This window comes from Medicago sativa, chromosome 1 (assembly GCF_051527215.1).
Source record: "Medicago sativa cultivar Bolivia chromosome 1, Bolivia_mono, whole genome shotgun sequence".
NCBI lineage: Eukaryota > Viridiplantae > Streptophyta > Magnoliopsida > Fabales > Fabaceae > Medicago > Medicago sativa.
In genome coordinates this window covers 85,540,100-85,568,021 of record NC_140749.1, presented here as the reverse complement: position 1 = coordinate 85,568,021, position 27,922 = coordinate 85,540,100, and the positions used below count along the sequence as shown (strand labels likewise).

The following is a 27,922-nucleotide window of genomic DNA, read 5'->3' as shown; positions in this document are numbered from 1 at the left end:
CAAAAAAGACAAAGGGTATCTAGCTACATACATGATGAAAAAAAATTAGCAGCTCTACTTGGAGGAGGTGTTAGATTCCTACGTGACAGGATATAGTAAAAGGAGCGTATGTTGTAGCCATACAATTAAATTAAAAGCTAGGTAGGGTCCTAATGGGCACAACAGGACATATTTTGAAGCATATTACATTTAGATATATCGCAAAGTTTTTTCATAGAGAATATACATGTCTCATAGTACTGTCGGGGTATATATAAAAGTTTATGCTTTAAATTTTGAAAACATCCATTATTTTTTTATTTTTTTGGTATGAAAAAACATTCATTATTGAGTATGGGATGGAACTGAAATGAAATAATGTCTATGGTCGACCCCATTTCTTTGTTTTTGTAAATTATCCAAAAAAATAATAAGAGACAGAGGAATGGAGCATACATATGCATACACATTTAGAGGCAATCAATTGACCTTTTACTGTATAGGCCTAATTGGGATGAAGAAACTTTGTACATTTTGTGATGATGTCAAGCACAGAGTCAAAAATATGAAAATGACCGAAACTGGAGACAAATTTCACTTGTGTTTTTTATTCACGTTTGAGTTAGTTTACTTAATTTTTCCTAAAAAACAAGATGAGCTTACTCAGAAAAAAAATGTATATATAGGTTAACTACTGACTTTTTTTAAAAAAAAAATAATCTTACTATCATTGTTTTACAAATCGGACAATTGACCTAGCCAGTTTGTCGATTGATTGGATTTCGATTATATTATCGTATGGTTGCACTGGTTCAACCAATTTTAGTTTTTAATGATTTGCAATTTTTTTTTTATATCTTTTTACCCTTTTAATATATTTGATTTTATTTATTCATTTTTTTGTCATCTAATTTAACTCGACTCTAGTTGAATCGATTGAATCATGACTAGAGATCTCACCGATTCGATGTTATGGTTTTTGAAATATTCCTTCAATGTATTTACCTGAATTTTTTTCAGCTACGGAACATATGGTGGCAGGCTGGCAAGGGGTAATTAGTCCATGCAAAGGTACAAATTTATGCCTCAGTAACATTTCTAATACGGACCATTCTATGATTTTGTTTGTCTTCTGGGAAAATGTTAAGAAAATAAAGCTAAAGCATAAGAGTATTAAGAATATGAACTTTCATAAAGAAATTCTCTTGAATCCATAAATTGGAATAGCTGGTTTGTTTTATTGCAGTAACAGATAGAAACAAACATATTGTGTTACATGTAGATGTGGTGTCATTTTCTTTACCTGAGTTTGGAAGAGAAGGAACTTTCTCATAGTCATATAGCAGAACTCAAAGGAAAATGGTAAAGTGTGAGAAGGTACTTTCTCAAAACATGGTTAATTGTTTCTCTCTTGTATAATTTTAATTTAATTTAATTCAAATGACAAATTAATTATATCCTCTAAGTTGGGTAGCAAATGAGTTTCTAAACATCAAATTGCTACCAGCTCATATTTGTATATAGTGCATACCAAAAAAAAATTCATAAGCCAAATATTTTTAATTTGTTTTGTAACATAGAGTATTATTTTATTTCTATATAAGTAAAAGGCAAAAACACATTCATGAGATGAGCAAGCATGGAAAACATGCTTGTGCATAATTCGTGTGATAGAGTGTCGTGCCATACAACACCACTTGAACTCAAAAGCTTTGCAACTGATTCAAATCCATTTTAAATCACATGAGAAAATGAGCACCACAAATTGGTCTTCTTGCAAAATAATTCGAGTTAATTACTATGTAAATTTTAATTAAGCGGCAATATCAGTGCCCAACGGTGATATTTTTACATGCCATATTTCTACACACTCATATTCAACATCTCATTTCATCTCAAGAAATATACACTCGTATAAGGTGTCCACCGAACATTTTCCATCTGTACCAATGTGGACTTGACAGTACAACAAATTATTCAGTCTCAACATGGACGATTGGACTGTGGGGTGCAATTAATTTCAGCTTCAGCTTCTTGTGTCTTTCCCTTTGCTGCTTGCATGATTTTTGTACACAATGCCATCAACAAGAAATTAAAGCATAGAAAAGTTGGTGGCCCTTTGCATCAGTGCAGATTTCATCTTCCCGCTTTACAAAGTGATAGGGGTATTCTTGCATTGTTATTTTTAGGCTTAATTATTTGGTAGGTCCTTAAACTATAAAAAAAATTGTAATTATTTAGGTCCTTGAACTAATATAATTTTTTTACAATTGGATCCTTCTGTCACGGATGAAAAAGAGTCATCGACAATCTTAATTTTTAACTTACATGCATAAGGATTGTATGAAGAGAACCCACTAGAGTCTCATGTCACCTTCTGCCTTCAAATGGTCGTCACTCTGCACAAAGATTTCACTTTATACATGCACTTCATCATCTTTCTGCACATCCATTTGAACTTCCTTCTGCATACAAGTATAAGTATTTAACTTCTCATGATTCTCATAATTTGTGATATATACCTCACTGAATGATATGATGGGCATCAGTGTTGTCGGGGATAGTATGGTAGACATGTGAATCAAGTTCCACTGATTTATCCTGAATATTTATTTAAGTATCAACCTTATTAGCAATTGCCCCTAATAATTTCTGGGCATTATCCATATGGGTTAATATATCCATATTTCTATTGCCATGGTGGCTTTGATTATGTAACAAAACCTTAAGTTCCTTGTTATCCTGAGGAATTGAATGACTAGCAGATCCTGAGGAATTGAATTGAAAATTAGCGTGAGTTAACTCACGTAGCTGTTAATACCAGCGTGAGTTAACTCACGCAGAGATTAACACATGCGTGAGTTAACTCACGCCGCGTGACTTAAGTTGCGCATATTTTAACACTTGCGTTAGTTAAATAACGCAGGGGTATTTTCGGTAGTTCAGTTGGGTACGAGCAAAAAGTGCTGGGAGAAGAGCAGTATTCTTTAAAATGTGTGGTTCAGTTCATAAACCCTTTTTACATGGATTGGTCATTTATGGTTCGGTTTAGTCGTATGGTTCAATTAACCGTATTTTTTGCACACCCCTATCTGTGTGTCATTGTTTCTTGTGGTATATAACAAAAAGTAAAAACTGAAGGAACCAAAATCAAATATAAAAAAAGCTAACAATCATAGAATACTTCCACAAATTGTAACACAAACTCAAGATTCTCCCAAACATGATTAATGTTGCCTTGGGATTAATAAATCTATTCACATTGGATTTCTTCAACAATTTAGCACTTCAATATCTCTACTAAATGATTAATGCCTTGGTTAAAATATCCTTTGTACAAAAAAAAAAAGGCTTTCCACAATCTAAAGAAAATAACTGAGCTGATCCTCTTTCTTCCTTGAACCTCCTTCTCCATACAAATCATTCCACTTCTTCAACCTGCTCATTGTTGATCCTTCTGCAGCAAAACTTGCAGTTACCTGTATTTACACATGCATCTATCAATTTCTATGCATAAAAATTAAGCTGGAAGAAGACAAGGTATTCATTCTTCCATGTGTGTGACATTGTTAAATAATTAAGCTTAAATTGCTCAATAGATGTGTAATTTGATCATTTACATTGAAAACAAAAAAAGAGGATTGAACAAGTGTCTCATCATATAGCAATGGATAGAGACAGAATATGAATATGAATATGATAGGCACATGATAAGAAATAAACCATGGTGCAATATTCGTTTATATAAATGGAAAGTAGAGTTAAGTCAAAGTTGAAACTCATGGAATTCCTAACGAAGGTGAATGCTTGAATACTCATAAGTAACTGCTAACTTTTGCTACCAAATGTTAAATTTCTATCCCAGAATCACCTTTAAGAATTCCTCGACAGTAATGAAGTTTCTATCTTATAGTATACCAAAGAGTGCAAGATAAGGCACCCAAATCAAGTATTAAGGCCCTCTGTTTGGATAAACAACTTAATTAAATTAAATTCTTATAGCATAAGTGCTCATGTATAAGCTATTTCTATAACAAAAGATAGATAAAGTCAAACGGCTTTCATATAAGCTATAATCTATTTTCATAAGCTATCATGAAGAGTTTACGGACATAAGCTGAAAACAGTTTATGAACATGTCATAAGCTGCATCCATAAGGTATACCAAACAGTCTCACAAGCACTTATACCAATAAATAAGCTCAAATAAGCGAATAGAAAAAAGCCCTGACGCTACAGAAACTGTAGTCTATATATAGACCACATACATCATTTGTTGAATGAACCTAAAAAGTCAACTTTTGCTTATAATAGTGACCGGAGGGAGTAACATTTAACATACTAACAGTTGCCATTCAAAAAAAAAAAAAAGAGACAGACATTCGTGAAGATGAAAGCATTTTCCCAACCAGGTAAACATGTCATATTTACATACACTACACACAATGACATGAAATTTGAGACTCGATACCAATACCTTCATAACAAATCTACAAGAATTTCCTAAAGAGGAGATCCCAAAGAGTTCCAGAGGAAAGTAAATGTCCTATTTGCAAATTTGACGCCTATAAATGTCCTATTTACATCTATTCGGTCAAAATAATTCACGGGGTGAGTTAGGAAAGTGAATTAGAAACATAAATACTTTAAGAGGGGAAAGACAAACTCAAATACTTTGGCAGGATGTGAAATGAGAGGCTGGAAATAAAAATCAAATCCTTAAGTCGAGAGAGCTGAAGTAAATCACTTTTGCACGGCCTTAAGCTTATGTGCTTATGTGAGTAGGATGTTAGTTTTGCATTAGCTGGCTATAAACTAAACATTAGAAATAGCAAGGACAGACTACCCTTCTTTAGATTTCAGATACACAAGTGTCATATCAAGGCGTATAAGTGCATATAAGAAAGATACAATATTTTTGAGGTATTGAACATCTTGTAATTCTTATATATTACATAATCAGTTTTAGAGGTAGTGGTGTAACAGAAGAATACCATCGTCGTTTTATTTTGATGTTGTAACTCCCTGCATAGAGACTCAAGTTTATCTCTGCCGGCAAGAGCTACAAAAAGAAAGGAATTAGTTACAGATTAAACGTTGCCAGATATTCAAGATTCCAAAGAAGTGTTTCTAAAGATATACCATTTTCCAAACAGTATTTCTCAAAACAACACAAAAGCTTACCCAACATTCCATCCTAGCTCAAATTAATATAAGTAAAAAAATGTCACCATGTTTAGATGATCACTTACAAAAATAACTTGTTGATACACTTATTAGTATAAGAGGCAATACATGTTGATTCCCATTAGAATTTAGAAGATACCATAATCAAGTGCCCAATTACAAAGCTAATTGCTTGTTAAAGTGAAAATCAACTTGAATATTCTAGTATTAAATTACAGTGGTGTGAAGTATGAAGTCCAGTAATTTGATCTGAAATTTGAAAGTACTGCTAGTAATATGAAGGGTATGATTGGAAGAAAAATACTACACCAAAACTATGCATTCCTTTTAAATATAAGTATAGATTAATAATTAAAAATAAAAATATACTAGTAACATGACACCTGTTAGACCTTTATAACTTGAGCTAGTACCACCCCCTGTTTCAATGCCCTGTCCCATTTAATTACCTTGGTATAATATTCGAACCACATATGCTAATATAACATTGGCATTTGGTAAATATAACTGCTGTAAATTTGGGGTTTCCTACTTAGCAAATGTAAATTTCAGACAGGAATAACAAACGATCAGAGCATTATGCAAGTGACATTCAAATATGCTCCTGACATTCTCGGCCAACTATATTGCCTAGAACGATCAGAGACATGGCCCAACAAAAACTTGAAACATCACATCAGGGAATAAACACACAAATAAAGAGTTGATATTCAAAACAAAATCAGCAGGTCCGGAAACTCGCTGCTTGAAAAATCCAAGTGTTCACACTAGACACTAATTAAAACATAAAACGAAAAAAATAAATAGCTCTTCCACCGTTTATCTAGAACCCAATTCTGGGAAGAAAAAAAAACTGTGATATGACAGTGCAGACTTCAAACTTAATCTGCAAAACAAGTTTAGTAGAGGAGAAATAGAAATACTAAGGACCAAATACCATTTATGGTAATAACAACGATAGATTTCGCTAGATAGATCATCCTTCACAGTTCACTTTTTCAATGTCGACTTAGTGATCTTACCTCCTACAGCAGGATCCTTCTTCTTCACAGTCTTGATGACTCCAACAGCCACAGTTTGATGCCGGTCTCTGACAACAAAACGGCCGAGTGGAGGATATAGAGAAAAAGGCTCTACCACCATAGGCTTGGTGGGAATCATCTTAATAATACCAGCATCACCGCTCATCAAAAATTTGGGCTCCCTCTCAATTTCCTCACCAGAACACCTGTCAACCTTGGAAATAAGCTCAGCAAACTTGACAGCAATGTGGGAGGTGTGGCAGTCAAGAACAGGTGTATGGCCATTTCTAATCTGGCCAGGATGATTCATAATGATAACATGAGATGTAAAGTAAGCGACCTCTACGACTGGGTCATCCTCAGAGTTTGAGGCAACATAACCTTGATTGAGATCCCTAGCAGCAACATTAACATTAAATCCCACAATGTCACCAGGAAGGGCCTCACTGATAGCTTCATGGTGCATCTCCACAGACTTCACTTCAGCTTGCAGCCCAGTTGGGGCAAAAGTCAGCACCATTCCAGGGTTCAAGGAACCTGTCTCAACACGTCCCAATAACACAGTTCCGATTCCTCCAATCTTGTACACATCCTGAAGTGGTAATCGGAGAGGCTTGTCTGATGGCCTCATAGGCTCGTTGATTTGGTCAATAGCTTCAAGAAGGGTGGGACCTGTGTACCAGTCAAGATTACTAGAGCGCTCAATCAAGTTATCTCCCTCAAAACCAGAAATGGGAACAAATGGAATTCCGTCTGGGTTATAGCCAACCTTCTTCAAATAGGATGAAAGTTGCTCCACAATTTCTTCATACGTATCCTTGGAGTATTTGGGTGTAGTGGCATCCATCTGTCAAGGTGGATGATAATTAGTAGTTATATAAATGAATTATAAAAATAATCAAATACAATCTTAAAGGGGCTGAAAATATAAATACCTTGTTGCAGCAGCAGATCATTTGATTCACACCAAGAGTGAAGGCAAGAAGAGCATGTTCACGGGTCTGACCATCCTTTGAAATACCGGCTTCAAAACCACGAGTAGTGGAATCAATGATGAGAACAGCACAATCAGCTTGGGACGTCCCGGTGATCATGTTCTTAATGAAATCCCTGTGTCCGGGGGCATCAATGAGAGTGCAGTTGTACTTGTTTGTCTCAAACTTCGACAGAGTAATGTCAATCGTAATACCTCTTTCACGCTCAGCCTTGAGTTTTGATAGGGCCAAACCGCAAGTGCACGGCCTATCGAAGTAATAGTAGTAAGTAGAGTTATCGTTCCGCTAGGGAGTTGATCAATCCAATTAGCTTTTTAATAATTGATTAGAAGGGGAAGAAATAAGAAGTTTGGAGAGTGCAGTTTTTTTTGAAGGTAAATAACAATAATATTAAAAAGCCTTGGGATCATTGGTTCATCATAATAACGAATCTTTTCACAAGCAAGCCTTAAACTTATAATTAAACGTTAATCCTAATTACTAAGGACAAGTTTCTCTTTAGCATATCACAGCTCCTCTCGAAGTCAGTGAGTGTATCCCTCCAACAACCACACCTATTCTCATGGGTGATTGCCTTTGGGACCCTTGAAGATCGAAACTTTATATGTCCCAAGGTTTGCTAGACTATTCTCATGTTTCGCAAACCTTGTCTAAATTCACTTGTTCGGATATCAAAGCTCCGCGTTCGCTTTATGAATTGATATCTGTGATGATGAATTAACCATTATCAAACCCTCCGCGTTCGCTTCCACAGTTTGATAATAATTAATTCATGTTAAAACGGTGAACTTAGATTAGGAATTAGGGTTTAAGACTTGGCTTGATCCGGATTACGTCATTAGATTTGTCCAACGATCCCAAGACAAAGAAGTCTACTCACTCATGTTCATCGTAGACATGGGGGAAGAAGAGAGAATGCGATAAAAGTAAATTGCGAAAGAAGAAAGTAAAACGAAATAAAGACTTTATTGAAATAGCAATTGAAATAAACAAAGTAAATGATGATTGTTTATGGTGGAGAGCTACTCTATTTATAGCTTTACAATCGACTTAGAAACTAAGCAACTAAAAGGGTAAAACAGTAAAGCTGCAACAGGGTAACTTGGGCCCGAAGAAAAAGCAGCAAAAGAGGCTCCTGGAGGTGGCACGGCCGTGCCACATGTTGGCACTGGCCGTGCCAAGCTTCTGACTTGGTGGGAACATATTTTTGTCCCGTATCTTCGTATTCTTGCGCTGTATTTGCTCCAGTCCTCTTTCTTTTGCTCCAAGACACCTTCCACCATATATTTATTCCTAAAATAAAATAAAACATAATTTGAAGTAAAATATTCTAATATAAAATAAAATGCAATAAAACTAAATCAAATCTAAAATAAAACTAAACTAAATAAGGCAATAAATTATACTATCTATGACTCATCAAACTCCCCCACACTTGAATCTTTGCTTGTCCTCAAGCAAAAGGCAGCAAACATAGCAGCAACAAAGATTGATTTATGGCAATATTAAGAACATAAGTCTCAAAGAAAGGTTTTGTTCCAAGTACACTAATTACAATTTCAAATACTTCTCATGAACCTATTCTACCCAACATCAAGTCTCAAGTGAGTGTGTGTGTGCAGTCCAACCCTTTTCTTGCTCCTGTATAAGACAGATATTGTGAGGAATAGGTTCTATCCTTAGTGCTAAAGTAACCGAAAAAAAGTCCTTTCTTCATTTCATATAAGAGTGATGGGAATTTGAGTTAAAATTAAATTAGATTTAACGATTAAGCACAAGGGGCTGCAGATGCTTAGGGGCTATCTATCCTCATAGGAAGTCTTTTTGGATGTAATTGTCCTTTCCTCCTAGATTCAAAATCACCCTAAGTAGTGCTGCAGAAATTTATCATCTCCGCGTAGGAAGTCTTTTTGGAGAGGGTGTCCTTTCCCCCTAGCATTGATGAATTTGTTTTCCTCATTTGAGGGATTTGGAACTTAAGTTCAATTAGGGAGTCACCACCACAATTAGGAAGTTAGGGATTGTCCTTTCCCCCACATGTTGGTGCCATTCTCCCGCCCCATTTAACATTAACAAATCAATAAGAATATAACAATTAAGAACAATTTGATTAATTTTCCCACACAAACTTATACTACTTTTACTCTTAAGACTTTAAAGGGTCTAAGTTAACACTAAGGATAGAACGTGTTCCTTAAAATACCTATTCATACATTTACTCAAGGATTGCAACCGGGTGCTTTTCTCATTGGAGAATTTTCACATTAAAACAAGACATGGGTATAGCAAGAACATAAGAAACACAAGAAACTATTTTCATGTACAAGAAACAACCTTTAAAGAAGAGACAAAACAAAAAAATTTCATGCCATATTTACATTAAAAACAGGCTACTTAGTCATGCCTCTTGCTATAAAAACAAAACAAAAGAATAAAGTTCAAGGGAGTTTGGGAACACTACGACTCTAGACACTTTATTAGGCCCCCCCCACACTTAGGGGAAGCATTGTCCTCAATGATTCAAAAAAAAGAAAAAGAAATTAAAAGAAGAAGAAGAAGAAGAAGAAGGAGTAGAAGTAGAAGAATGAGAGAGATAGGGAGAAGAAGAAGGGAAGAGAGGAAGAGGAAAGCTCACATGTGTTTATTGAGGTCCGTAAGGAGGACCTTGAAGTTGGAGGTGTTGCATCATCCGACAGAGCATCTCATTATTTTCATCATTGACACGGTTGCCCCTTTGAACTTCATTGCGAAGGCCGGAGATCTCAACACCTTGCCTTTGTTGTTCGGTGCTCATCCTCTCGATTTCATTGTGAATCCATGTCCATCTTTGGTTTTCATGAAGCTCACCGGTTTCATGGCCATGGTGCCCCTCTTCATGGTGCAAGGTAGCACCTTCTCCTTCATCACGGTGCAAGTTAGCACCTTCTCCCTCATCATCATCTTGCTCACCAAGAACCTGCACATCATTAACATACAACCAATTTTCTTCCACCTCGGTGGTAGTCCGAGATGGGTTAGGCAATAAAAACATGATTGGCACATTTAGCTTAAGTTGGTAATGGAGGGGTGGACGATGTTTGATGAAATTCATAGCGATAAGGGTCTCTATGTTAAGCCTATTGTTTCCCTCAATTGGTTTGATCCCCTCATCTTCACCCACTCCAAAACACCTAGCTATATATGTAATGATGCCACCCACCACTATGTCTCCTCTACCGGCCGGTCTAGTACCGACAAAGTCGAGGTGATCAATCAAATAAAAACAGGTATTGACGGGGTGGTTGTGGAGCATTGCCCATAGCATGAACAACTCATCGGTTCTAGTGTTTCCTAGCTCGGTTCTACCCCAAATAGTGCAAGCCATTACCCTCTGAAGGTACCTAAGTACGGGGTTGTGAATATTGCTAGCTTTGTTCGCCCTAGGGACGTATTTGTTAAGACCGGTGATTTGTTTCCAAAAGGCAGCTGGGTCATAGTTAGCCGGTTTTAGACTAGGATCCCAATGATCATGAATATATCCTTCATTTGCAAAACCTAAGGCTTCACAAAAGTGTTGAAGTGACATGTCATAATCAATATTCATTAACCGGAAAACAACTCTATGGTTAGGGTTATCAAAATTCAACTTATCTTTAGTAAAATCTATTGAGCTCAAGAATTCATAAGTGAAATTTTCATAACCCCTCATAGGTTTCAGCAATTCGGTCCAACCTAACTTTCCTATCAACCTAGAAACATCATCAAACAGCTCTAGCACATCTAAAGTATTGGGATCAGGATAACGAGAAGGGTGCAAATGTTTAGAGATGAGATTTTTATACCTGTCCCTTTGCTTGTTATTTTTGAACTGGATCCCATGATTCTTCACTTGGGCTTGCTTCTTTGGGGGAGGTCCTCCTTGAGAGCTTGCTGGTTCTTTACCACTTCTTCTTGAAGCCATTGACCTTTGTTAGAATTGGTTTTGAAGGTTTAGGGTTTGGGAAAATTTTTAGTGGAAAGGATTGGTTTAGGGTTGGGGTTGATGTTTAAGGAAGGTTTGTTGATTGGTTAAGGTTTTGTGGTGTTTGGGTTAGGTTTTGAAGGATTAGGGTTTTGGTGAATTGTGGGTTTTGATGGATGAAAAATGTTTTTGATTGGTGGTTTTTGTTTTGGGTGAAGTTTGTGGTTGATTGGTGAAAGAATGGATTGATTTGGTTAAGAATTGAGGGAGATATGGTGGTTTGAAGGTTTGAAGGTTATGGAGGTTTAGAGAGAAGTTTGAAAGATGAAAGAGGGTTGTGGTTTGTGAATGAGGAAGAAGAAGAGAAAAAAATATGAGTATATAGGGGCTAGAGATCGGGCACGGCCGTGCCACCCTTGGCACGGGCCGTGCCAACATTCTGACCTTGGACTTCAATTTTGCTTGAAAAATCTGGCACGGTCGTGCCAGTCTTAGCACGGGACGTGCCAACCTTCTGGTCCAGGGGGCTTCAAAAAATTTCATTTTCTTGAATCGTACTCGGACAATTACCTTACAAAACAACCTAGAACAAAGAAAAACAAAACAAAAGCAGTAAAATGCGTGGGTTGCCTCCCACGAAGCGCTCTTTTAATGTCATTAGCTTGACGGTTAGAAAGAGTCCTTAGAATGGATCAAAGATATCATATTGTGTAGATGACGCTATAAAACGTTCTTTCACAACATGATCGTTAAGCATGCAACAAGAGTAAAGAGCGGGACCTTTCATAACGTTTTCCAACTCAAATCCTACCATCTTATCACTCACTTGAAAGACTATCCTACCAAGTTTAACATCAATGAGAGCTCCTGCAGTTGCAAGGAAGGGTCTACCTAGGATTATGGGGACGTCATCGTCCTCTTCAATGTCAACGACTACAAAATCAGTTGGGATGTATATCCCTTCTATCTTAACAGGTATGTCCTCGACAAATCCTACAAGTTTCATGGTAGAACGATCAGCAATTTTTAATTCCATCTCGGTAGGTTTCAACTCTCCTATCCCTATCCTTTTAAGAAGAGACAAAGGCAGCAAACTAACACTAGCTCCTAAGTCACATAAGGCTTTGTTTATGGTTTCATTCCCAATTTCACATGGTATGGCAAAGCTACCTGGGTCTCTAAGTTTAGGGGGTGCTTCTTGGATGATTGTACTAGTTTCCTCAGCTAAGGCTATTGTCTCATTATGCTCTATAGCCCTTTTCTTTGAAAAAATTTCCTTTAAAAACTTGGCGTATAGAGGCATCCTAGACAAAGCTTCAGCAAAGGGAAGTTTAATGCAAATCTTCCTAAGTATGTTAACAAATTTTTCAAACTTACCCTCTAGTTTAAGCTTTTCAGGATTTAAGGGGGATGGAGTTTTGTTTTCTTCAAGTGGTTTAGCTTCTTCTATCACGACTTTATCACCTAAGGGCTTGACATTTTCTTTCCCAATGTTTTTAGCCTTAGCAAAAGTTTCGCCTAACTTACTACCCCTAAAAGATATGACATTAACTTGGGCTTTGGGATTGGCTTCGGTTTGACCAGGAAAGACTCCCGGTGTTTGGGAAGATGTAGCCACTTGTTGGGCTATTTGGGCGATTTGTGTTTCAAGCATTTTAGAGTGAGTAGCAATAGAATCAACCTTGGTATTGAGCTTGGAAAGAGAATCATTCAGAAATCCAGTTTGGTTTTTGAGTTCTTGAAGTTGTTTGTTTTGGTTGGCAATAGAGTTTTCCAACAAAATTTCCAAATTGGATTTTTGAGTGAATCTTTGGTTGTTTGCATAACCGGGTGGTGCTACTTGTCCATAGGGATTTTGATTTTTATAAAAATTTTGATTTTGTCTCATCCCTTGGTTGTATTGAGCATAGTTCATTTGCTCAACACCGTTAATAGCACCACCTAGTTGGCAATCAACACCAGCATGACCAGTTATACCACATATTTCACAAGAAGGAGTAGAAGCAGGGTTGATAGCACTAACATTGAATTTTTCAAGTTTTTCAGTTAGTGTATCAATTTTAGAAGCAAGGTGATCATAGTTAGAGACTTCGTGTATACCTGCCTCCCTTTTGGAGGATGAAGAACTAGAGATGGCTCTCTCGTCGGTCCATTTGTAATGATTCTGAGCCATGTCTTCAATTAGGGCATATGCCTCCGTGTAGTTCTTGTTCATAAGTGCTCCACCTGCAGCTGCATCAACAGACATCTTAGTGGTATAAGACAAGCCATTATAAAAAGTGTGGACTATAAGCCACTTCTCTAGGCCATGGTGGGGACAAAGTCTTAGCATTTCTTTGAAACGCTCCCACGCCTCATAGAGAGATTCCCCATCTTTTTGGTTGAACCGCGTGATTTGGTCTCTAAGTTTAGCGGTTTTGGATGGTGGAAAGAAACGGGCAAGGAATGCTTGCCTCATCTGATCCCATGAAGTAATGGATCCGACTTCGAGGGAATGGAACCAAGCGCTTGCTCTATCCCTTAAGGAAAAGGGAAAGAGATGAAGTCTTACGGCCTCTTGGTTCTCCTTCATGGTTCCACTAATTCGTAGGAAAACAGAGATGTGAAGATTGGGATCCTCAGTGGGGGATCCCGAGAATTGGTTTTGCTGCACCAAGTTAAGTAGGGCAGGCTTAATTTCAAAATTGTCATCCTCAACCGTTGGGTACACAATAACAGCTTGTGGCTCAGCCGTAGACGGCGTTGCATACTCTTTGAGAGTGCGATTGGCCATGGCGGTGTTATTTTGTGCTGCTCTCCTCCTTCTATGTAAGAACCTTTCGATCTCGGGTATGAATACCGCTTGATTTCTAGTTCTTCGCATACAAGGTTGAGAACCCAAGAAGTTAACGATAACAGAAAAATAAAAAGTTAAAAATAAAAAAAAAAAGAGAAAGAAGAGAGAATTCTAATCACTTAGAAAAAGCTAATTAAATTAGTTAACTCCCCGGCAACGGCGCCAAAAACTTGATAGGGCCAAACCGCAAGTGCACGGCCTATCGAAGTAATAGTAGTAAGTAGAGTTATCGTTCCGCTAGGGAGTTGATCAATCCAATTAGCTTTTTAATAATTGATTAGAAGGGGAAGAAATAAGAAGTTTGGAGAGTGTAGTTTTTTTTGAAGGTAAATAACAATAATATTAAAAAGCCTTGGGATCATTGGTTCATCATAATAACGAATCTTTTCACAAGCAAGCCTTAAACTTATAATTAAACGTTAATCCTAATTACTAAGGACAAGTTTCTCTTTAGCATATCACAGCTCCTCTCGAAGTCAGTGAGTGTATCCCTCCAACAACCACACCTATTCTCATGGGTGATTGCCTTTGGGACCCTTGAAGATCGAAACTTTATATGTCCCAAGGTTTGCTAGACTATTCTCATGTTTCGCAAACCTTGTCTATATTCACTTGTTCGGATATCAAAGCTCCGCGTTCGCTTTATGAATTGATATCTGTGATGATGAATTAACCATTATCAAACCCTCCGCGTTCGCTTCCACAGTTTGATAATAATTAATTCATGTTAAAACGGTGAACTTAGATTAGGAATTAGGGTAACAATTAATTAGGGTTTAAGACTTGGCTTGATCCGGATTACGTCATTAGATTTGTCCAACGATCCCAAGACAAAGAAGTCTACTCACTCATGTTCATCGTAGACATGGGGGAAGAAGAGAGAATGCGATAAAAGTAAATTGCGAAAGAAGAAAGTAAAACGAAATAAAGACTTTATTGAAATAGCAATTGAAATAAACAAAGTAAAGGATGATTGTTTATGGTGGAGAGCTACTCTATTTATAGCTTTACAATCGACTTAGAAACTAAGCAACTAAAAGGGTAAAACAGTAAAGCTGCAACAGGGTAACTTGGGCCCGAAGAAAAAGCAGCAAAAGAGGCTCCTGGAGGTGGCACGGCCGTGCCACATGTTGGCACTGGCCGTGCCAAGCTTCTGACTTGGTGGGAACATATTTTTGTCCCGTATCTTCGTATTCTTGCGCTGTATTTGCTCCAGTCCTCTTTCTTTTGCTCCAAGACACCTTCCACCATATATTTATTCCTAAAATAAAATAAAACATAATTTAAAGTAAAATATTCTAATATAAAATAAAATGCAATAAAACTAAATCAAATCTAAAATAAAACTAAACTAAATAAGGCAATAAATTATACTATCTATGACTCATCAAGTTTGTCAAGCACCCAGGCATACTTGAATGAACGCTTGGATGAATTAGAAATGAATATTTACCTTGAAATTGAAACTAGGGATGTCAATGGGGCGGATCGGGGGCGGGGGATACGCTCCCCGATCCCCGCCCCGCCGCTGTATTCGTTCCCCGTCCCCGTCCCCGATCCCCGCTACGGGGGAATATTATCACCTATCCCCGTCCCCACGGATCCTCCCGGATCCCCGCGGATCCCCATTAGACAAGTGGATCTGCAGAAACATAATCGGACCAGATGAAGAAACAAAGAAGAGGAGAAACATATGCTTCGAAACTTGCTCCTCTTATACGGTATATATAGATCTGCTATGAGCATAGATCTCGTGAGAATTCGTGGTGTTGAAGGAGATCTCGTGAAGAGAGCATAGATCTGCTATGACGAATTTGCTTGTGAGAATTCGTGGTGTTGAAGGAGATCTCGTGAAGAGAGCGCTTGCGGCGTTGATTCATCCTTCATCGCATCAACATAAAAGAAGAAGAGATTTTCAATACTGTGGCAATGGAGAGTTGTTGAAAAGTGAAAGAAGGAAAATTGAAAGTGTGTGGGACAGTGGGAACGTGAGATTGTGATAACAACCAACCAAAGCCATTACTTTACATTTTTTTAATTTTTTTTTATTAAACCATATGTAAAATGTCCAAAAACCCACAAAAAAATATTCAAGCTTATTAAAAACACAAGGACATTTCTGTATTTTCACGGGGGTCGGGGAATCAACGGGGCGGGGGATATTTCCCCGATCCCCGCCCCGAAGTGTCTACGGGGGAATATTTCTCCCCGTCCCCGATCCCCGCGGGGGAAAATTCCCCGAAAATGGGGCACCGAATGGGGAATCCCCGCGGGGATCCGCTCTAACAAATCCCCATTGACATCCCTAATTGAAACCCTAGCAATAAAGAAGAGAAAGATTGTAGAAAGAAGATTAGTGATACCCATTGCTATGTTTATTTATAGTAGTATACTGAAGTAAGATGCTGAGAATTCAGAAAAGAAATCTCGCGGGATTTTTTTTTTCGCGAATCGTTGCTGCCCGGAAAATTCGGGGTTAGTTGTTGTTCCTATATAACTAACTTTCTTATTTATTTCTCACTGTAGATTCTCAAATGTCTATTATCCTCCAATGTGTCTTTGGCTAGTCTTTTCTTTTTTTCTTTTCCTTTTAAATGTATTTTTCGTTACTAAATTTCATTTATAAAATTATAAGAAAAAAAGTTAGACTTTTGAAAATGTATTTGTAAATTTGATACATCTAAAAAGACAACATCTTATAAAATTAATGATTGAGATGATATCTGTTTTCATTCCGTTGGATAAATATGGTACATGTGTCTGTCCCTTACTTACGCGGATACCTGCAATATTGCTACCAATTACAATAGGTCATCTATATGCAAGCATAATAGAATCATACTTGATGTTGTAGCTTGCATATACACGACATATCCAAATATGCATCTTGTGAATCCAAATTGAACCAAAATCTATTCTTTTGACCATACAGAGCCTTGTGAGGCTTGTACACCGTATCTTTTTTCCCTTTCAACACAAAAAAAAAAAAAAAAGAAAAAAAATAAAAGGAGGTTGAGGGACAAACACCATTTCTTTAATTGGACCATTTAAGAAAGCTAACTTCAAATCTAGGAGAAACATAGACCAGCCTCTTGCACTTGCTAAGGAACCCACTAACCTGCATGTTTCAGTCCTTGCCATCGGTGCATACCCTCTAAACTCTATCATTTGTACAATCCTCATCAGTTGCATTCCTTTCTTCATAACAAGGATCACTTAACAAAATATTCATCAATGGTGTGTTGGAGGTGTCTTTCTTCTGCCAATCTCATGATTCTAAGTCATTTATGATGGCATATGTGCTAGGATTGTGCAACCTATAGGCTTTAGTAGCATGATAGCCAATAAGAATCATTGCCTCACTTTTATCATCTAGCTTCTTTCTTATAGCATCATGGATATGTTTGTACCACTCTAAACTTCTTCATGTACCTTCCTGATCCTTTTGGTTGGAAACCTGTTAAGCACATAAGTCGCAGTGGTTATAGCTTCACCCCAAAATGAATGTTGTGTGTTTCTTTGCTTCAACATACATCTAACATTTATAGAATTGTTTTATTCCTTCTTTCATCCAATTTATTATGTGGTGGAGTGTAAGGAACAGTGACTTCATGTTGAATACATGATTTACGCTAAAAGCTTTAAATGCTTGGGATGCATATTCACCACCTCCATCAGTTCTCAACACCTTGATATTTCTGTCACTTTGATTCTCAACAGACACTTAAAATCTTTTGAACATATCAAACATTTTATCTTTTTAATTGATTGGATAAATCACTGGTTTCTGTTATATTCATCAATAAATGAAGTGAAATATAGATACATGAATGCTAGATGGTACGAAATTTCAACACAGGAAACACGCAAATGTGCCTATCAACAAAGGAAACATCATATAAACGACTTCCTTTTTGTCAAAAAAACTAATTCAATTCTCGGTTGCATAACCGTCACCATCAGTTCTCTTTTATGTTGTTCAATTCGCTCCTATAATCATCACCATCATCCACTCGTAATACCAAATAAAAAGTAAAAACTGAAGGAACCAATATCAAATATAATAGCTAATAATTATAGAATATTTCAACATAAACTCAAGACTCATCCAAACATGATTCATGTTGCCTTGGGATTGATAAATCTATTCACATTGGATTTCTTCAACAATCTAGCACTTCAATATCTCTACTAAATGATTAATGCCTTGGTTAAAATATCCTTTGTACCAAAAGAAGAAAAAAAAAACTGGCTTTCCACAATCTAAAGAAAATAACTGAGTTGCTCCTCTTTCTTCCTTGAACCTCCTTCTCCATACAAATCATTCCACTCTTTCAACCTGTTCATCATTGATCCTTCTGCAGCAAAACTTGCACCCACCTGTATTTACACATGCATCTATCAATTTCTATGCATAAAATTTAAGCTGGAAAAAGACAAGGTGTTCATTCTTCCATATGGGTGACATTGTTAAATAGTTAAGCTTGAATTCCTCAACAAATGTGTAATTTGATCATTTACATTGAGAACAAAAAAAGAGGATTGAAGTTTGTATTTAATAGTAAACCAGACAGTGGGCCTTAATACTTGATTTGGGTGCAAAGGAAGTCACCCAAATCAAGTGCTAAGGCCCTCTGCTTGGATAAACAGCTTAAATAAATGTTTTATAACATAAGTGCTTATCATACAAGTGCTAATGTATAAGCTATTTTTATATCTAAAAATAAAATAAAGTAAAATTGTTTTCATATAAGCTATAAGTAACAAAGGTGAATTCTTGAATGTTCATACTGCTAACTTTTGCTACCAGATGTCAGATATCTATGCCCGGAGCCACCTTTAAGAAGAGGTTATCGAAATAAGCTGAAAACAGTTTATGGGTATGTCAAAAGTTGTTTCCATATGTTCTACTAAACAGACTCACAAGAGCTTATACCAATAGTTAAGCTCAAATAAGCCAATAGAAAAAAGCCCCAACTCTAAAGCAATTGAAGTGAACAGTTCAAGTCCAACACACCTTATTCTTTGCCTGTCTCATGTCTTCCATGTTTAAAGGCCTGAGGGAAATCACTTGATCTTCTTTATCATCTTTGGCAGCATCTTCTAAGATTTCAACTTCTTCCAGCTTTCTCTTCCTTTTCTGAAATAGATGGATTTTAATTAGATTTGCAGAAAAATGATGACTCTTAACAAATAATATATTAGATTTTAAGTAGCTACCTTTTTTTTTTCATTCTCATGTTGTGTCAGCTCCTTAAGGGGGCAATATGCTGCAGTAATGCATAAGTTCTGTTTACATAAATTAATGTCAATATATTATCGCCACAAAAGAAGTAGGTAACTAGAAATAGAGAATGACCAACAAAATGAACCTTAAGATCACTTCCACTATATCCTTCTGTCATAGTTGAAAGCTCTTTGAAGTCTAAATCTTCATGTTTATCCTTAGCTAGAAGAGTTTTCAAGATCGTTTCCCTGTTTTCAGCAGAAGGAAGACCAACCATGATCCTGCTCAAGATTGCCATGAGCAGAAATGTCAATCACATATCTCAAAAACAATAGTCTGCATCATATCATGAAACCAAATCGTGCAGTGATAGGCCTAACAGATGCTTCGCGCAGTCACAAAATTAAAGAGATGTAACTATTGCACTTTTATTTTTAGGCAAACATTAGTAAATTAGTGGATTATGTTAGTTTCCAGAATTTGAACCCTGAAACTTCTGGTGAGTTTCCAGAGTTGTTATTCTTGCACAGTTAACTGCAATTATTTATCTAACAGTAGACTCAATCTAGTGAACAATTTAATCATATTTTCAAAGGTAAAATTTTAGACCTTTACTTAAAACAAAATTTAACGAAATCTATGTTTATCAAAAACTTTTTTGTTTCTTATGAGAACCTAACTAATCAATGAAGATGGTAAAGATAATGAATGCTTGTCCTTGTTCAAATGATTGCAATTGAGTGGAAGCAACAGGTGAACGTGATTCATGGCAAATGTGTGGTTCAACCTTCGCTGAAACCGTCTTATAACTGCTTCATCAAGGTCAAATGGCATGTTGGTGGCAGCAAGAACAATAATTTTCTCATCAGATTTTGACAATATTCCATCCCAACGTGACATGAACTCGTTTTTCACCCTTCTTATTGAGTTGTTTTCAGAAGAGCTAGACCGCCGCCCAAGCATGCTATCCACTTCATCAATGAAAATAATAGTTGGGGCAACCTCTGCTGCTAGTGAAAACAGAGCTCGGACGTTCTTTTCAGCTTCTCCGGACCACTTTGAATTGATGGTGGACGGAGAGACATTGATGAAACTTGCTCCAGATTCACTAGCTATTGCCTTTGCGAGCATTGTCTTTCCTGTACCAGGAGGTCCAAAAAGCAATACACCTTTACATGGCTTCAGAACCCCATCACCTTTGAATAGATATGGTCTTCTAAGGGGAAGCATAACCGCTTCTTGAAGTGATTCTTTAACATCATCCAAAGCACCAATATCTGAAAAAGTCACTTCTATCTCATTTGCAGGGATAAGCTCTTGTCTTATGCATTCCTCAATGGCATTGTCAGGATGAAGTTTCTGCAAGCATGCATAAATTAACAGCAACACAACAAACGGAAACAAGTTCAACATAAAGGTGCAATACACGCACTGGAGAGAAGAAGAAAAAATAGGAGGATAAGGCATCCTTCACAAAAAAAAAAACATGGAAAGGAACAGCTGAAACAAAAGTTTATCAATCCACGCTACTGTTCAACCCTGCTACATATATTTGCGTTCTCCACCATAAGTTAAAACGTGGTAGCATACCAAATGTACACTGTTCAAAATATCATATATGCTAAACTAGAGATAATGAACAAACCTTGATTGCATCTTGAAACTTGGCTGACAAGTCCAGCTTAAATTGTTGCGCCTCAGTAGATACACGTTTGAATTCTTCCTGAAAATAATGAAGCATGAACGCTAGTGTTTTCAATTAAAAAGTCAAAATGTTGCTCTTAAAAGTAAAATTAATAAGAATCTGCACCTCAAATGTACACTATGTTCAAACGTGGTAGCCTACCCAGCGGCAAAGCTAGAGTAATTTTTATGAGGGGGCCAAATGCAAAGAATTTTTTTGAGGCAAAGAAAAATTAACTTATTTAAAACTTTATATATAAAATTTAAGGGTTAAATATGCTCGATCTCTATAAAATTAGGCTTCATGGAGTCAAATATATATTCATAATTGCATATTTGTTAAATAGACTAACAATTTCCTTTTCAATGTAAATAAATAAGTTATTTTCATTAAACAATTGTCCATTCTGTTTGACTATTGATAATTTTTATTACTAAAAATACATTCTGTAAGTTTATTAATTAAGTAATAGTTTGTTAATCTTTATATTTGTGCTAATTTTTTCGCAAATAAATTTATTTGAGGTAGCTTAAAAGATATTATTGGAGTACCTAACTATCATAATACACTTATTCATTCAATAGAAGGAAAAAAATTGGGGTAGCATAAGCTACCCCATCATTACACAGGCATTTGCCCCTGAGCCTACCAAATGTACACTATGTTCAAAATATCATATATGCCAAACTAGAGATAATGAACAAACCTCGATTGCATATTGGAACTTGGCTGACAAGTCCAGCTTAATTTGTTGCACCTCAGTAGACACACGTTTGTATTCTTCCTGAAAATAATGAAGCATGAACCCTAGTGTTTTCGATTAACAAAGTCAAAATGTTGCTCTTGAAAGTAAAATTAATAAGAATCCGATAACACTACCAGGTAGAAGTCACATTCATGTAATAAAAAAGGAACTCGTTATAATAAAGAGGAGATACAACATGGAACATAAAAAACTTTGAATGCAACAAGGCTGCCCAATCTCTCGACAAATCATAAACAACAACTCCCATATAACAACCGTGTGTAGAACATCAAAGATCCAGGAAAAAAAGAATGGTAGTGAGTTTAGGGGACAGAGACATTCTTGAAGATGAAAGCATTTTCTTAACCAGGTAAACGTACATACACTACACCCAATGACATAAACGTGGTAGCATACCAAATGTACACGTTCAAAATATCATATATGCTAAACTAGAGATAATGAACAAACCTCGATTGCATATTGGAACTTGGCTGACAAGTCCAGCTTAAATTGTTGCGCCTCAGTAGACACATGTTTGTAATCTTCCTGAAAATAATGAAGCATGAACCCTAGTCTTTTCGATTAACAAAGTCAAAATGTTAATCTTGAAAGTAAAATTAATAAGAATCTGATTACACTACCAGGTAGAAGTCACATTCATGTAATAGAAAAGGAACTCGTTATAATAAAGAGGAGATACAACATGGACCATAAAAAACTTCGAATGCAACAAGGCTGCTCAATCTCTCAACAAATCATAAACAACAACTCCCATATAACAACCGTGTGCAGAACATCAAAGATCCAGGAAAAAAAAGTATGGTAGTGAATTTAGGGGGCAGAGACATTCTTGAAGATGAAAGCATTTTCCTAACCAGGTAAACGTACATACACTACACCCAATGACATAAACGTGGTACCATACTAAATGTACACTCTGTTCAAAATATCATATAGGCTAAACTAGAGATAATGAACAAACCTTGATTGCATCTTGGAACTTGGCTAACAAGTCCAGCTTAAATTGTTGCACCTCAGTAGATACACGTTTGCATTCTTCCTGAAAATAATGAAGCATGAACTCTAGTGTTGTCAATTAACAAAGTCAAAATGTTGCTCTTAAAGTAAAATTAATAAGAATCTAATTACACTACCAGGTAGAAAAACGAAATCCTTCAATCGAGAGGGCTGAAGTAATAGGATGAAAATAATAAAAATCAAACTCAAATACTTTGGCAGGATGGGAAATAATAGGATGAAAATAAAAACGAAATCCTTCAATCGAGAGGGCTGAAGTATTTCACTTTTGCGCGGCCTTTAGCTAATGCGCCTATGTGAGTAGGATGTTAGCGTTGCACTAGAGCTGGTTATTAACTAAACATGAGAAACGATCAGGATGGCCTCTCTTTCTTTAAAATTTAGATTCACAAGTCCTCATCTAGACATATAAGTGCATATAAGAAAGATAAAATATTTTGAGGTAATGAACATCTTGTAATTCTTTTATATATTACATAATCAGTTTTCGAGGTAGTGGTGTAACAGAAGAATACCGTCAACATTTTAATTTGACGCTGTAACTCCATGCATAATGACTCAAGCTTATCTCCGCCGGCAAGAGCTACAAAAAGAAAGGAAACAGTCGATGAACAAAAATTAGATACAGATTAAGCACTGCCAGATATTCAATATTCCAAAAAAGTGTCAAAAAATATATCATTTTCACAAACACTCCATCCTAGCCCAAACTAATACAAGTAAAAAAAGATTGTTATCATGTTTAAATGATCGGTTAAAAAATTAGCTTGTTGATACACTTATTAGTATAAGAGGCAATACATGTAGATTCCCATTAGAATTTAGAAGATACCATATTCAAGTGCCCAGTTACAAAGCTAATTGCTTGTTAAAGTGAAAATCCCTTGAATATCCTAGTATTAAATTACAGTGGTGTGAAGTATGAAGTCCAGTAATTTGATCAGAAATATGAAAGTAATGCTAGTAACATGAAGGGTATGATTGGAAGAAAAATACTGCACCAAAACTATGCATTTCTTTTAAATATAGGTATAGATTAATAATTAAAAATAAACATATACTAGTAACATGACACCCGTTGGACCTACTTGAACAGGTACCCCCCCCCCCCCCCCCCCCCTGTTTCAATGTCCTGTTCCTTGTAACTGCCAGGGTAAATAGCTGCAAGTTATGTTTTAGACAAAAATAGCAAATGATCAGAGCATTATGCAAGTGACATTCAAAAATGCTCCTGACATTCTCGGCTAACTATATTGCCTAGAACAATCAGAGACATGACCCAGCAAAAACTTACAATATCACACAAAGGAATCAATAAACACACAAATAAAGAGTTGATATTCAAAACAAAATTAGCAGGTCCGGAAACTCGCTGCTTGCAAAATCCAAGTGTTCACACTAGACACTAATTAAAACATAAAACGAACAAAATAAATAGCTCTTCCACCGTTTATCTAGAACCCAATTCTGGGAAGAAAAAAAAACTGTGATATAACGGTGCAGACTTCACACTTAATCTGCAAAACAAGTTTACTAGAGGAGAAATAGAAATACTAAGGACCAAAGACCATTTATGGTAATAACAACGATAGATTTCGCTAGATAGATTTCACTTTTTCAATGTCGACTTAGTGATCTTACCTCCTGCAGCAGGATCCTTCTTCTTCACAGCCTTAATGACTCCAACAGCCACAGTTTGATGCCGGTCTCTGACAACAAAACGGCCGAGTGGAGGATATAGAGAGAAAGGCTCTACCACCATAGGCTTGGTGGGAATCATCTTAATAATACCAGCATCACCACTCATCAAAAATTTGGGCTCCCTCTCTATTTCCTCACCAGAACACCTGTCAACCTTGGAAATAAGCTCAGCAAACTTGACAGCAATGTGGGAGGTGTGGCAGTCAAGAACAGGTGTATAGCCATTTCTAATCTGGACAGGGTGATTCGTAATGATAACAAGAGATGTAAAGTGAGCGGCCTCTACGGCTGGGTCATCCTCGGAGTTTGAGGCAACATAACCTTGCTTGAGATCCCTAGCAGCAACGTTAACATTAAATCCCACAATATCACCAGGAAGGGCCTCACCGATAGCTTCATGGTGCATCTCCACATACTTCACTTCAGCTTGCAGCCCAGTTGGGGCAAAAGTCAGCACCATTCCAGGGTTCAAGGTACCAGTCTCAACACGTCCCACAGGCACAGTTCCGATTCCTCCAATTTTGTAGACATCCTGAAGTGGGATTCGGAGAGGCTTGTCTGATGGCCTCATAGGCTCGTTGATTTGGTCAATAGCTTCAAGAAGGGTTGGACCCTTGTACCAATCAAGATTAGTAGAGCGCTCAATCAAGTTATCTCCCTCAAAACCAGAGATGGGAACAATTGGAATAAGTTTATAGCCAACCTTATTCAAAAAGGGTAAAACTTGCCTCACAATTTCTAAATACCTATCCCTAGAGTATTTGGGTGTAGTGGCATCCATCTGTCAAGGTAGATGATGATTAGTACTTATATAAATGAATTATAAAAATAATCAAATACAATCTTAAAGGGGCTGAAAATATAAATACCTTGTTGCAGCAGCAGATCATTTGATTCACACCAAGAGTGAAGGCAAGAAGAGCATGTTCACGGGTCTGACCATTCATACCGGCTTCAAAACCACCGGTAGTGGAATCAATGACGAGAACAGCACAGTCAGCTTGGGACGTTCCGGTGATCATGTTCTTAATGAAATCCCTGTGTCCGGGGGCATCAATGACAGTGCAGTTGTACTTGTTTGTCTCAAACTTCGACAGGGTAATGTCAATCGTAATACCTCTTTCACGTTCAGCCTTGAGCTTGTCAAGCACCCAAGCATACTTGAATGAACGCTTGTTCATCTCAGCAGCTTCTTTCTCAAAACTCTCAATGACACTCTTGTGAATACATCCAAGTTTGTGGATCAAATGACCAGTAGTGGTTGACTTCCCAGAGTCCACATGACCAATAACCACAATGTTAATACGAACCTTTTTCTTAGCCATTAGTCCTTAAACTTGAAATCACAAAAATATCTGTCAATTCAACACAGAAAGTAACAAGACATAAGTAAAATAAATAAATATCAGCATTTAACAATAAAATAAAATAAAATACTAGCAACAACACAATAACATTCTGACAGGTGAAAAAAATGCACAATCAAATGACAACAATACAGCATGGAATTGAGTGTTTCAGAAGATCAAACAGGCACAATGTGGGTCCGGGTTCATCTACCCTCCATTTGTTGAGAGACAGACCATAGTCACATAATTCACAATTCGCGTTGTTACCTGGTACGGGTACGGGTTCGTGGTGCGCAACATGTGAAGAATTCGGTACGTATGGGGTATAAATCTTGGGTACGCGTCGGTTCGTAGTATCGGTACAACCTAATTGAATAGTAAGATATCAATAGTTTTTTAAGATTTTTTTTTTTACCAAATGTGAGTCTTTCCAACTCCGCTCTGGAATTCAAATCTCTTCGTATTTAATTAGTTAAATCAATTAATAGTGCGAAAAAGTAGAAGGACTAGTCAGCTGCAAAAAAGCTAAGGCCCACTTACCAAAATCTTTTTTTATATTCACTTTTTCTGTTTTTTTTATCAATATTATTTTGCAAGAGACATTCTCTTTCTCCATGCTTCAAAGAGATTTTATGCAAAATTTATTTGCACCGCCGAAGGTTTTCTTTTATCATTTATCTCCTACTCAAACTATCTTCCTCTTTCTCCGATCTTCACTTATCTCAGTTCCCTAATTTCGAGAAATTATAGGGGGAATTTAAGCGAACCAATTTGCAAAAGTACCACGAACTGGTACAGCAAGTACCAATTCACGGTTGATAAATATTAGTGGAACCTCATTTATCTCCTACTCAACCTATCTTCCTCTTTCTCCGATCTTCATTTATCTCGGTTCCCCAATTTCGAGAAATTATAGGGGGAATTTATGCAAACCAAATTGCAAAAGTACCACTACCATGTACCAATTCACGGTTCCCAGACACTGATAAATCAGTGGAACCTACACTTATTAAAATGGCCAAGTGTTGAAATTGGGGCCTAACTCATCCTTACAAAACCGGTTTATAAGGTGAGGAGTGTCTCCTCTTTATAAACTTTAGGAGGAATTTATGAGAACCAATTTGCAAAAGTACCACTACCATGTACCAATTCACGGTTCCCAGACACTGATAAATCAGTGGAACCTACACTTATTAAAACGGTCCAGTGTTGAAATTGGGGCCTAACTCATCTTTACAAAACCAGTTCATAAGGTGAGGAGTGCCTCCTCTTTATAAACTTTAGGAGGAATTTATGCGAACCAATTTGCAAAAGTACCACTACCATGTAAATTAGTGGAACATACACTTATTTTATTAAAATGGCCCAGTGTTGAAATTGGGGCTTAACTCATCCTTACAAAATCGGTTCATAAGGTGAGGAGTGTCTCCTCTTTATAAATTTTTATCAAAAGTCTTGTCTATCCAGTTGTGTCTGTCTCTCTCGTAAATGGACAAACAAGGGCTACTACTAATTTATCAGCATTGTGTCTAACTCAAAAACTAAAATGTACGTACGTACATTATTAACATTCTGGTTTTTCTATTATATGGATGAAATCAAATCAAATCAAATAATACAAAAAGATAAACCCAAGAATAAATGAATTAGAAACGAAATAGGATGAGTTTACCTTGAAAGCAGGTGCATTGAAACCCTGGGCACAACAGAGAAGAGAAAGATTGTAGAAACAAAATTAGTGATGATAACCATTTTAATTAATAGTGAGTGAGTAGACTGATAATAATGAATGGGTTGAGAATGCTTTCAGAAGAGTAGTGATTTTCTAGTGAATGAATCGTTGCTGCCCGGAAAAAACGGGGTTTCTCAAATGTCCATTGACTTTCTTTTTCTTTTTTCAAGGAAAATGTCAATTTACTTGGTTATCTTTAGGGATGGAAATAGGTCAGACCGGCCTACAGGGTCCTACGGCCTAGCCTATGACAGGTCAGGACAGACCAGACTTTTTTCTTAAATAGAGAAAGCCTAAGCTTTTTTAAAAGCCTATTTAGCTTAAAAGGTCAGGCCACAGGTCATTCAAAAAGTTTCTTTAGCCTATTAGGTCGGCCTATTAAGTAAATATGAATAATATTATTTATTATTATATTATATTTTGTACTTTGAATTAAAATAAAAATTTGTTAACTTTTTCAATAATTTAAGCTTATTAGTATACT

The 27,922-nt window shown here is 36.7% G+C and overlaps 2 protein-coding genes and 1 non-coding gene across 10 annotated transcripts; 1 reads left to right on the top strand and 2 right to left on the bottom strand.

The window, feature by feature from the left end:
* Nucleotides 1–3,136: 3,136 nt before the first annotated feature.
* On the bottom strand, nt 3,137–7,416 carry LOC146958505 (elongation factor 1-alpha-like). Of its 3 annotated transcripts, XM_085740027.1 has the most exons (4): nt 7,124–7,416; nt 6,189–7,035; nt 4,974–5,041; nt 3,137–3,458 (listed from the first exon to the last, which is right to left on the bottom strand). In XM_085740027.1, the coding sequence occupies exons 1-4, from the start codon at nt 7,280–7,282 to the stop codon at nt 3,342–3,344; spliced, it is 1,191 nt and encodes a 396-aa protein (XP_085596153.1). In that variant the 5' UTR covers nt 7,283–7,416; the 3' UTR covers nt 3,137–3,341. The 3 variants fall into 3 exon arrangements, with proteins under 3 accessions (XP_085596153.1, XP_085596154.1, XP_085596155.1); XM_085740028.1 differs by lacking the exon at nt 4,974–5,041; XM_085740029.1 differs by lacking the exons at nt 3,137–3,458; nt 4,974–5,041 and having other exon boundaries at nt 6,010–7,035.
* A 6,010-nt stretch (nt 7,417–13,426) lies between these two features.
* Nucleotides 13,427–13,533, top strand: LOC146958504 (small nucleolar RNA R71). Its single transcript, XR_015025138.1, has one exon. It is a non-coding gene; the product is annotated as a small nucleolar RNA R71 (small nucleolar RNA).
* A 4,466-nt stretch (nt 13,534–17,999) lies between these two features.
* LOC146958503 (elongation factor 1-alpha-like) lies at nt 18,000–27,605 on the bottom strand. 6 transcript variants are annotated; one of them, XM_085740024.1, is made up of 14 exons: nt 27,379–27,605; nt 25,227–25,712; nt 24,298–25,138; nt 23,172–23,239; nt 22,601–22,678; nt 22,087–22,164; nt 21,577–21,654; nt 20,832–20,909; nt 19,974–20,545; nt 19,332–19,467; nt 19,180–19,248; nt 18,977–19,099; nt 18,751–18,822; nt 18,000–18,339 (listed from the first exon to the last, which is right to left on the bottom strand). In XM_085740024.1, exons 2-13 carry the CDS (start codon nt 25,680–25,682, stop codon nt 18,799–18,801), a joined length of 2,601 nt encoding a protein of 866 aa, XP_085596150.1. In that variant the 5' UTR covers nt 25,683–25,712; nt 27,379–27,605; the 3' UTR covers nt 18,000–18,339; nt 18,751–18,798. The 6 variants fall into 6 exon arrangements, with proteins under 6 accessions (XP_085596150.1, XP_085596151.1, XP_085596147.1 ...); XM_085740025.1 differs by having other exon boundaries at nt 18,767–18,822; XM_085740021.1 differs by lacking the exon at nt 18,751–18,822.
* Nucleotides 27,606–27,922: the final 317 nt, after the last annotated feature.

Coding starts and splice junctions, on each gene's coding strand:
- LOC146958505 (XM_085740027.1), bottom strand. CDS start 7,282: ATGATCACCGGGACGTCCCAAGCTGATTGTGCTGTTCTCATCATTGAT. Junction 7,036..7,123: donor TGATCTGCTGCTGCAACAAG/GTATTTATATTT, acceptor CCACCTTGACAG/ATGGATGCCACTACACCCAA. Junction 3,459..4,973: donor ATCAAAATAAAACGACGATG/GTATTCTTCTGT, acceptor GTGTAAATACAG/GTAACTGCAAGTTTTGCTGC.
- LOC146958503 (XM_085740021.1), bottom strand. CDS start 25,682: ATGGCTAAGAAAAAGGTTCGTATTAACATTGTGGTTATTGGTCATGTG. Junction 22,165..22,600: donor AGTTCCAAGATGCAATCAAG/GTTTGTTCATTA, acceptor CATTATTTTCAG/GAAGATTACAAACATGTGTC. Junction 19,249..19,331: donor ATAGTGGAAGTGATCTTAAG/GTTCATTTTGTT, acceptor TTATGTAAACAG/AACTTATGCATTACTGCAGC.